The sequence below is a fragment of the Desmodus rotundus genome, chromosome 12 (genome assembly GCF_022682495.2).
Source record: "Desmodus rotundus isolate HL8 chromosome 12, HLdesRot8A.1, whole genome shotgun sequence".
Lineage (NCBI taxonomy): Eukaryota > Metazoa > Chordata > Mammalia > Chiroptera > Phyllostomidae > Desmodus > Desmodus rotundus.
Window position 1 is genome coordinate 3714795 of NC_071398.1, and position 11466 is coordinate 3726260.

Below are 11466 nucleotides of genomic sequence, written 5' to 3' on the forward strand. Positions count from 1 at the left end.
CACTTCCGCCCGTGTGCGTGCACACACCGAAGCGGGGCCCCCGGGGTAAGGAGCAGCTGCACGCGGTGTGGCGCGGACACACGGCACGGTGCTACTCAGCCTTAAAAAGGGAGGGATTCTACCGCCTGCGGCTACGTCGATGAACCCCAACAGCACCATGCTGAGTGAGACAGGCCAGACACAAAGGGACAAATACAGTTTGACGCCCCCACGCGAGGAGCCTAGAGCGGCCTCCCTCAGAGAGACAGAAGTTCCAACAGCACAGTGGGCGCCAGGTACAGGCGGAAGGGGGACATGGGAGTCAGTGTTTCGTGGGTATGAAAAAGTTCTGAAAACTGGTTGCACCACAATGTGAACCACAACATTACTATGCGGAATACTTAAAAATGATAAGATAGATCATTTTATGCTGTATGTATTTTACCAGTTATTTTAAAGAGAGAGATGAGCCCTGACTGGGGTGGCTCAGTTGGTTGGGCGTCATTCTGCAAAGCGGAGGGTCGCCAGGTCGATTCCAGGTCAGGGCACAGGCCTGGGCTGCAGGTTTGGGCCCCAATTGGTGTGTGAGTGAGAGAGGCAACCAACTGATGTTTCTCTCTCGTATCAATGTTTCTCTCTCTTTCTCCTTCCCTTCTCCTCTCTCTAATAAATAATATTAAAAAAAGAGAAAAATGATAATGGTGAGGAGTAGTGTTAAGCATATTCACATTTTATACACCCAACTTCCACTTTTTCATACCCATTAAATACTAACTACCCATCTCCCCCTTTCCATTAGACGTCCGTCGGAGAAAGTCCAGCCATTGTTAGTATGATACGAGCAGTCTGTGCAACATCCATGTCACCTGGCAGCCAAGGACAGTGGACTGGAACGCACATGCGTGAACGATGTCGACTTCACTTGTACTAGTCAGCATGGTCAGTAGACACCCACCGAGTAATAAACACGTGTACTGTGTGGACGTCACATTGAAAAATGACTGAGGGAGCAGAGCAACGAATCTGCATCACATTTTGCATTAAGCTCAAACACCCCTCTGTGGAAACTATTCGGAAGATTCAGAAGGCTGCAGCTACAGCCAACTGATGATTGGCAGCTTCATCTCGACAACGCGCCTGCTCATGCATCATGTCTCTAAAAAGAGTTTTTTTGAGAAACATCAAATCACCCAGGTGACTCAGCCCCCCTATAGCCCAGATTTGGTGCTCTGCAACTTCTGGCTTTTCCCAAAACTAAAACCACCTTTAGAAAGGGAAGAGATTTCAGGCTGTCGATGAGATTCAGGAAAATATAATGGGGCAGCTCATGGCCATTGGGAGAACTGTATGAGGTCCCAAAGTGCCTAATTTTAAGGGGACTGAGGTGTCACTGTCCTATGTACAATGTTTCTTGTAGCTTCTTCAATAAATGTCTCTGTTTTTTACATTACGCGGCTGGATACCTTCTGGACAGAGCGCGTACATAAAGCATGAAGCACAGAACCCAGCAAGTACTGTACGCTTAGTAAGTACCTGTCGTTTGTGAAGAGCCCAGTTTCGCAGCAATCATAACGGTGTACGGTTGTATCACCTCACTTACGATTATTTCATACACGCTTCTGTAACTTTTGTAAGTCGCCACGTCAGCGGTGCAACGGCCCACACAGAACTGTGCCTCTGGCACCTTAGTGTTACTTAACTGTCGTGTGTCCATATTGTCACATCACGTGGTGTGAGCATTTTTCATAAGCCGTCTTCTTTTTTATATAATGTGAGAATAAGTGACTTGAAAACGTGTAAGGCTGAATCTTTAAGAAAGGGTAAGGTTGTATAACATAGTTATGCCAGCATGTAAATTCTCTGCCAGCGGCTTAGCATTCAAATGTTTAAGGAAAAACACACTTGCCCAGCAGCAATGTCGAGATCGTGGCCCAGTTACAACCGAGGCATGCTGCGCTCTCAGTGTTCCGCAGGGAGAAATACCACTGGTTCTGTCGGTTGGGGCATTTTAAACTAACATACTCAGGGATTTCCTACTCAAAAGAAGAAAATCACTTAACTAAGGCACCTTTGAAAAATTCCAGGGTTTATCTTCTCCCTGTTCTGGCCTGGAAAAAAGAGATGACCCAAACAGCCTCTACAGAGCCAATGACCCCCGGGAGCCCGGATGTCCCATGACCCCTGGTCCCGAGTCCCCAGGCAGTGGGACCCTGAGCAGATTCACTTCCCTTGTCTGAGTTTCCACTTGGCCTCTCCCACCTGCCCTACTGTGCAAGGTGCTGCGTCTGCGTGAGACTGTGGGTGCAAAAGCATCTTACTCTGCAGGGGAATCAAAGTACAGTGGTAGTTAGTGACATTTAAAGCCACTGTCGAGGAAGGGCAGCGTGGCTGGACCGGAAGGGGAGACTTCCAAGAACCTACCCTGAAGACATCCTTACAAAAGTGTACACGACACGTGCACGGTGAGGCTCACTGCGGCAGCGTGTGCAACATTTAGCAGTACTGGCACATGAAATAAAACGCAGCACATCAGCGGAACGAATACAGTGTGGTGACCAAGGGGATAGCGGACCGGACGAGACAGGAAGAACACGTCGGCGGGCATAACTGTCGGAACTAAAACTGGAAGTGGTTAAAGGGGCTACACCCCAACGTCCAGCTAAACAAGATGATGGCAGAAGGGCAACAGTGGATGAAAGATGCCAACGCACCAGGTAAATGCAAGGCAGGTAGGGGGTTCGCAGATCAGAGAAAGCAAGCCACCTCCTGCAGGAAGAGGCGGACACCTATGAGAAAAGTTCACACCCAGGGACCCGGAAAAAGCACAGAACCTGGAGACGCACGGCCCCAGAGCCTCCAGATCTGGGCCCCAGTCGGAAGTTCAGGGGTGGGGGGCAGAGCTGGTCTGAGAGCAGAGCGGTTTTTCTCTGTGGAAACTGCAAAGCCCAGATAAAGTACCCTACAGGGACAGAATTAGGGGCTCCCCTCCAAACGATCAGGTCTGTTTAGTGACGCCACAGTGAAGTCCACCCGCTGCCGAAACCCTGTCCAGGCATGAAGCATTTACCAGCCTTTCTGTGCTGCCCAGTTATATGCCAACAGGCCACAGAGGCTCAGCAGATGACTAAAGGATGCTTTTGACATAAGAGACCGAATAAATTAAAGAACTTTAGGGGAAATAAAGACACTACAGAGAGCAAAAGAACACTGCAAAAAAAGAAAAAACAAGATGCTCCTAAAACAAGGACAATTAGAGAACAAGAGGAGTTCTCAGACATTCAAAAGGCGAGCTCTGAAATAAAAGTCAGTAGCAGAACCAGAAGATACTGGTTAGGCGCTCTCCTTGAAGGAAGAACACAAAAAAGCAGAGAGAGAGAAAAGAGGAGAGGAGAGATAAGAAAATTCAGAGGATGAGCCCGGGAGTCCAACACTGAGGATGATGGCAGGGGGGAGAGGGAGCACGGAGCGAAGGGAGTGATCACAGGCAGCCACACTCCCAGCTCACGTCTCAGAGCCGAAAGCAACACCGCTCATTGTGAAACACAGCACCGAAGACAACGGGAGGATCCCGAAGACTTCGAGAGAGCAAATACTGGTCACACACAAAGCGCTAGGAATCACAACAGCAACAGACTTCTCAGCAGCAAATCTGGAAGCCAGAGGACAGCACAGCAGTGGGTCACGACCCTGGGAGAAAAGTCTTCTGTCCGGAACTCCACGCCGAGTCAAGCCATCGACCTAGTTAGGACACTACACGAGGGTGGGATGAAGGTTCTCACCGTGTGAGGCCTTATAAAAATCCACCTCCCACGAGTGCTTTCTTAGGAAGCTGCCAGAGGTAAGACTCCCCAGAACAAGGGAATAAATCGAGAGGAAGACCCTAATCCAGGCCAAAGCAGGAGGGGACAGAGGGCTGCAAGAATGACATCTCGAAGCAAAGGGAAGTGCCTGACTGGGTGCGAAACAGCAATCATGCGGGCTTTCGGATCTGCGTTTGCACGCCCTACTTGTCTTCAGTGGCCGGTAATGAAACACCAACACCAAACACTGATTCAACCAACTAGTGTGATGTACCTACACTGGGAGAATGGAGGAAGAAGTAGGGCGTGAAGCGGTATGAGAACGCTAATTTAAATTCCCATCTTCTGTAACGTGATGTCAGTAAAAGACATAAGCAAAGAGGTCAGTAAGCAGCAATGCACACTGACGTGTAGAAATGGAGATGAATGTACAAAGAGAAAACTGAAATGTTTGGGAAGTGAATCTCCAGGATGGAGCAGAACGCTTTTGCGTCAACAGCCATGCAATACTCTTTTTAAAACTATGGTCACGAATTACTATACAACTAATAGGAAGTAATTAAAAGAAAACAAAAACCAAAAAAAAGTTACCTCTGGAGAGAGAGGCTGCACGAGGGCCTGGGGTGAGGAAAACCCCCTCCCCCATCTTGTTCACTTCCGTACCACTAGAAATTCTCGTTAAAAAGTCATATGCATATATGGATTTTATAACTTAAGAAAGGGAAAGTCTCGGGAAAGGCAATACAAAGTGAGCAGAAAGGAACAGACGGAAGGAACTGCAGAGAGAGACCAAGATTTAACGGCTCACCAACGTGCTCAGTCACACGGAGCGGAACACTTCTGTGTGAATCTGAACATGAGGGAAATTTGAGACTAACCTACGGGAACCTATTTTCGAGATGCAGCAGTTGACTTAACGAGGCCCTTAGCGACAGGGGCAGACTGGGACGGGCGGGGGTCCAGGGTAATTCTGGGCGGGCAAGCGGTCATCCTTGGACGTGAGGTTAATCACTACAGTTCTGCCCAGCTTGCAATCCAAGGGGGCAGCTACTTACTTTTTGTCTATTAACTGTCAGTGGTCAAGAAAATGCTTATTTTTATTACTGGTGTCATCTCCCTTAAAGGTCTCAATCAAATTTTCCTCTTCAATGACTCAAACTTTGTTTTAAAAGACGGAAGTCGCCCATTAAATATTTGGCATTACAGCACTTGTTTTGGAGCAAAATGTGAACCCTGATGGATCCCATTCACTTTTTTAAAATTTACTGACTTTAGAGAGAGCAAGCACGCACACAGGGGGAGTGGGAGAGAGATAAACATCGACTTGTTGTTCCACTTATTGATGCGTTCGCTGGTCGAGTCCTGCATGTGCCCTGACTGGGGATCGAACCCGCAACCTTATTGTACGGGGGGGTGGGGGGGGGGCCCCGCTCCGACCAATTGAGCAACCCGGCCAGGGCGGCCCTCCGCACTTTTTAAGTGATTACTTGACAACCCTGGAACCTGAGGCTCCCGGAGATGGAACCGCCGCTCAGAGGCGGCTCCTGACAATCAAGGCGAGCTGCCCAGGCACCTGACGGGTGGGCACAGCTGTCTCCGAGTATAATTAAATAGAACTGCTGAAACGCACGGGTGATTCACGTTTCCACTCAGCCCTGCGCCTGCTCAAAACGAGGCGGCCTTCCCCAGCGCTCCGGCGGCTCGCGGGCCCGCGGGAAAGAGGTGAGCTGGGCAGCAGGAGGCGGGAGCAGGGAGGGGGCCACCTGTGCGAAGCAGGAGCCGCACAGCCACATTTACCTTCACGCGCCGGCGTTTTCTCCCCTTCTCTTCCCCTGGAACCTGCTTCTCGCCTTTCTTTCTCTTTTTCCGCTTTCGGTCCTTGTGTTTGTCATGATCGTTCTTGTCTTCAAAGAGGCTCGAATCTTGCCCCGAGCTGCCGGTGGAGAGCTCGGTGACTTCGTTCCCTCCCACTTTGAGGACCAGCTTCAGGGGCTTCTCTACGTACTCTTTAAAGAAAAGGGAAGGGGCTGGGTTAAAGGAGGCTCTCGTGGGGTGGCGTGCACAGCGCCGCGGCCGCCGGGCGGGGAGGGGAGGCGGAGGAAGCCCCAGTGGCGCCAGGCACGCAGCGGGCGCCCCCGAAACACCTGTTGAATGACGGGCGCTCGCCGAGTGGGTGCCCCGAACGCCGCCGGGCCTCTCGGGGTCGTCTCACGCCTCCCTACGCCACCTGCCGGGGCCAGGGGTCCCGGGGGTCGCTGCCGCCCCTGCCCGGGGTCCGCGCCGCGTCCGGCGGTCGCGCCCCCTTCGCGGGTCCGGGCCTGCCCGTGGGAGGCGCGGCCACGGCCCGCCTCGGGCGCTCGAGGGGGTGTCGAAGGCGCGAAAAGCCCCCCGAGCGGCCGCGGGCTCGCAGTCCCCACCGCGGCGCACTCCTCACCCTCGTAGAGGTGTCTGTCCGACTTGTGCTTCTTGTGCTTCTTGCCCATGTCCGACCGGGCCCCGGTGCCCGCCCCCCGCGCCAGGCCCAGGCCGTGCGGCGCCGCTTCCGGTCCGGGCCAGGCGAGCGGAGGGCGGGAGCGGGGCCCGCGAGACCCCGCGCCGCGAGGCAGGGGGGCGGCGTGCGCCGAGCGGCGCGAGGCCCCTCACGAGAAGACCGCGAGCGAGACGCGGCCGGAGCCCGAGAGAGGTGGCGGGTCAGCGAGCGGGCAGCGCGGAGGCGGGAGAGAGGGCCCGGCGGACACGCAGGGTGCGGCCAACTGCGCGTAGCGGCCCCTGGCGGCTGGAGGTGGCACTGCAGACTGCGGGCTGGGGGCGGAGTTCGAACCGGGGGCGTGGCCCATGCTCTGAACTTCCCCCTTTCTTCTCTCCCTCCTTTCTCTTTCCCCGCTTCTCTCTTCCTTGCTTCCCTCACTGCCTTGCTCCCTTCCCCTCTCTCCTTGTCTGTCTCTCTCTTGTCTCTCCCTCTTTCCAACTGTTCCTGACGGTCTCTTTCTCTCCCTCGCTTCATCTTTTTCTTCCTCTCTTACTTTCTCTGTCTTTACCCCTTCTCTCTTTCCTCCTTCCTCTCTTCCCCTTTTCTCTCCTCTCTCTCTTCCCTTCCTCCCACCCCATTTCTCCCTTTTCCTTTTCCTCACCCCTCCTCCTTCGAGGACGCCTATCTCTGTTTCCCTTGCTTCTGCCCTCCCTTTAACAATATTTAACATCGAGCCCGGTACTGGATGCCAGATCCAGCAAACCCATTACATCGGTAACTGAGGGATTCTAGTCTTAAAAAAAAAAAAAAAAAAAAAAAAGTCTAATGCGATGATATGTAAAGGCCTCCAAGTACAGGGCAAAGCTTGGTTTCTGCCATTGGCTATAAACTCCTTTTGCTTAAGGAGGACTGCAGTGCCAGCTCCCCGGTGGGTCTGGCCCCCAGGGTGGCATGCCTTACTCCAGGCTGAACCCATGAGTTTACCTGTCTGCTCCCAAGTGCGCAGCCAGCTGACCCGGGGCAGGGTCTGGTCTGGTTCCCTTGGTATCCACGGCACCCAGCGCAGTGGCCAGTACTGTGCAGACACCCCTCAGAGCTAGCTTACTCTCTGTGTGTCTTTTTTGCCCCCCTGACAGCTCTGCAATGTTGGAAAAGGGTCTGGTTAACACTTTCGCACTATGGAGTGAGTGATTTCCCTCCTCCCTTCAACAGAGGTCCTATATAGTTCCCTTGGTGTTCACAGCTGGAAAAAATGAGTAACCGCACGAAGCAGAAGATACTTCACAGAAAAAGTTCTTGGGAGATAGAAACCATAACTTACCTACTTTTTTATTCCTGGCTCCAGGACAGTGCCCGGCACATAGAAGGCACCAGAAGATGCTGGTTGAACTGAGCCATGCTGTGTCGGGCAGACTCTAAAATGACCCCGAAAGACTCCTCCTGCTGGTATTTGGGTCTTCCACCTGAGTGGGGACTGGCCTAGAGACTTGCTTCTAACCAACAGAATATGGCAAGGGTGATGGGATGTCACTTTTATGATTCAGCTACACAAGAGTGTGACTTCTGTATTGCTAGGCAACCCTCTTGCCTTCTTGGCTCATGTGCTTGGATGATGCAAGTTGCCATGTTGGAGAGGCCCAGGTGCAAGGAACTGTGGGCAGCCTCCAGCCAGGCTGGGCTCAGTGCAGTCCCTCCAGGAACATTTGTTGGATGAATGAATGAGTAATAGGTACTGTTTTGTAATGATTCCTCCCCTCTGGAGGGTCTTTATGGTTGGGAACTGGTGGCCTCCTGGAGTCAGAGGAGGAGGAGGAAGAGGGAGGCACTGAGGAAGGCTGGCCACTGCAGGGTGTAGGGGTGTCATTCCTAGGAAGTGGCCTCTGCCCAGCTCTCTCAGGCCCAGGCCTGTCAGGAAAGGCAGGGGCAGGCCAGGCTCCCACCTCAGCTGAGCCTTCAGGCATCTCTGCCCCAGTGGAGAGGGACCTCTGGGACACAGCTGATGCATTGGACACCTGCCCTGGGGGTAGAGTGTGGCCTCTCTGGGATGGGGCAGTTCTGAAAGAGCCGGTGGGGACCCTTGACAGGTATCCCCTCATGGCCGACAGATGGAAGAGGCTTACGGGGAGCAGACCCATGATCCAGACAGACCAATAGCCATGAACACCAGGGGCTTCCCAGATGCTCACCTGTGCCCTTCTGTGGTCCTCAGAGCTCCTCACGCAGCAGGGAGCCTGGGCGAGGCACCCCCAAGGCCAGCTGTTCTTGGGCTCCTTACTTCCTCCCTTGTCTGTCTGAACCTCAGGTTTCCCCTCTGGGGACTGGGCAGGCCCAGCTCTGCGCAGCCTGTGTGTTGGGCGCGAGGGTCAGGGAAGTGAGGAGCGAAAAGGCTTCTTGCCCAAGTGTGAAAGAACAGAAAGGGGGTACAAAAGGGCCCATTTTCCTGGGTATGCTGGGGGCGCCCTTTGTCCCCAGGGGAAAGGAGGGACGTGGCGTGTCCTGAGCCTAGGCTCCCAGAGGCTGTGCCAGGTGCCTCAGTTTGGCAGTGCGGACTGACCAACCTGGCACCAAGGCTGGTTCACTGGGCAGCTCTTTGGAGATGCAGTGGCTTGAGGTGATTCGCTGTGACAGGCTGTTGACAGCGCAGCTTCCAGGGTTCCTTGCGGTCACGGCAGAGCTGCCTCTGAGTGACCAGGAGAGAGGCAACAGATGGCAGCTGTCCATGTGGGCATCAGGGCTGCCTTTGCCCTGGTGGCCTCAGAGCTGCTTGCTGGGGGACAGTGAGCCCAGCCACAACACCCACTGCTGACAACCCCAAAAGTTGTTGGGACTCAGATTCTGCCACAACAAAGATGAACCTGAAGTCCTTGCTCTAATAGGAGAGTGGAAACACAAGGACCTCCCTCCCTGCCTCCCTTCCTTCGTCCAGTTTTGCTGAGTGCCTACTCTCGAGCCAGGCACTGTGCTAGGTGCTAGAATACAGTGGGAGCAAAGTAGACATGGTCCTCTCCCTGTGGAATTTGCAGTCAGATGAGAGAGACACGCGTCAAACAGATAGCTACACAGATAATTATTTAATGACAGTCGTACTAATTGTTAAGAAGGAAAACAAGAGGGTGCTGTTACAGTAGGACTCTAAGCCACCTTGGGGGTTTAGGCAAGGCCCCCTGAGGAAGCCACATTGACCTGGAGGATGAGTCTTAGGTTGGGTGCCCTAGAAGCAGAACCTTCTTGGTTGATGGGACTCTGTTCTCCTTATTCATTGCTAGTACTCAGGAAAATGATTGGCTTTTGTGTATTACCCTTGTGCCCTGCAACCTTGCTGTAATCATTTATTAGTTTCAAGTTTTTGTTGTTGACTCTTTCAGATTTTCTATGTAGATGATCATACAATCTGTGAACAAAGACAATTTCTTCTTTCTTATATGTATTTCCTTTCCTTGTCTTATTGCATTGTCTAGAACTTCAAGTATAGTTTCCAAAAGTGGTGGTGAGAAGGGACATCCTTGCCTTGTACTTGATCTTAGAGGGAAAACATCTGGTTTCTCACCATTAAGTATGTTAGCTACAGGTGCTTTTGCAGATATTTTTAATCAAGATGAGGAAGTTCCTATTTCTAGTTTATTGAGAGATATTTTTAAAAGATGAATGAGTGTTGGATTCTGTCAAGTGCTTTTTCTGCATTTATTGACCTGATTGTGTAATTTTTCTTCTTTAGCCTGTTGATGTGATGGGTTACCTTAATTGAAGTTGAATGTTGAACCAGCTTTGCATGCCTGGGATAAATCCCATTTCCTCATAGTGTATAATTGTTTTATATTTTACTACATTCTATGTGCTGTGTATTGTTAAGGGTTTTTGTGTTTATGTTTAAGAGAAATATTCATTTGTAGTTTTCTTTTCTTGTAATGTTGTTGTCTAGTTTTTTTTTTAATTGGGATAATGTTGGCCTCATAGAATGAATTCCATTCCTCAGCTTCCATTCTCTGGAAGAGATTGTAGAAAATTGTTATAACTTTTTAAAAAAATATTTTTTTATTTTTCAATTACAGCTGATGTACAATATTGTATTTGTTATAGTTCTTTAAATATTTGGTAGATTTGGCCACTGAACCCATCTGGCCTGGTGCTTTCTGTTTTGAAAATTTGTTCATTGTTGATTCAATACCTTTCATAGATACAGGTCTGTCCAGATTGTCTGTTTCTTCTTGTGTGAATTTGGCTACTTGTGCCTTTCAAGGAATTGGTTCATTTCATCGAGGTTATCCAATTTGTGGGCATAGAAGTGTTCATAGTGCCCCTTTATTATTCTTTAATGTCCACAAGATCTGTAGTGCTCTCTTCTTTTTCTTTTGATAGTAGTAATTACTAAGTAGTAATTTTTCTTAGCCTGTCTAGAGGCTTATTGATTTTATTGATCTTTTTAAAGAAACAGCTTTTGGTTTCACTGATTTTTTTTTTTTCTCCTCTACTGATTTCCTATATAACCAATTTGTATACCTTGGAAACATATTAAAATTTGGGTCTTTATTGATTATAAAAAGTAAGTTTAAAACTTTTAACCTAAAAGATAACATATGTTTGCACTGCAGTTTCTCATCCCTAAGAGCTCTGCTTAAGACTGCATTGGAAACAAGGAGTTGCAAAACAATCTTTGAAAACCACTCAATAACGGGATCTCCAGCGGCCCTTCCATGAGTCCGTGATTCAGTAAGACAGAACGCGGTTATGACCAGATGTTTTTATTTTTTAAATATCCACCTTTTAGCAGACCGTAAAGCCACACAGATTAGTCGAGTTTGATGGTGCAGTTGGATGCAGTCAATTGGCCCACAATCTAGAGTAAGAGAAATCAAGATACCTGTTCCTCATCCTCACATTGGTCAGCCTCCATGTGACGGTGAGAATGCTTTAGTTTGGTGGTGTCAGAAACCCACCCCCAATGAGGGTGAGCTCCAGATATGGCTGTATCCAGGGGCTCAATTGATGTTGCAAGGCCCAGGCCTTCTCTATCTCTTGGCTCTGCTTCCTCTGCCCTGGTGCCCTTCTCAGACTGGCTCCCATGGCCTCCATCCTGCCATTGCATGAATCCAGCCCCAAGTCATGGGGTTATCTGATAGTACTGATGTATATCATGGGCCACCCTGAACCCCTAACCATGAAGGAGGTGGGGTGGCCATGATGGGGGTATAATTCAGTGACAAACCAAATCACATGTCT

The 11466-nt window shown here is 50.5% G+C and overlaps 1 protein-coding gene across 1 annotated transcript in view; it reads right to left on the minus strand.

The window, feature by feature from the left end:
• BRD7 (bromodomain containing 7) overlaps positions 1-6513 on the minus strand; it is a 35003-nt gene extending 28490 nt beyond the window's left edge. The window contains exons 1-2 of the mRNA XM_053914868.2: positions 6214-6513; positions 5577-5785 (exon numbers count right to left, since the gene is read on the minus strand). Coding sequence (XP_053770843.1) covers positions 5577-5785; positions 6214-6262 — 258 coding nt within the window. The 5' untranslated portion in view covers positions 6263-6513. The remainder of the gene's footprint in view (positions 1-5576; positions 5786-6213) is intronic.
• Between the last annotated feature and the right edge of the window lie 4953 nt (positions 6514-11466).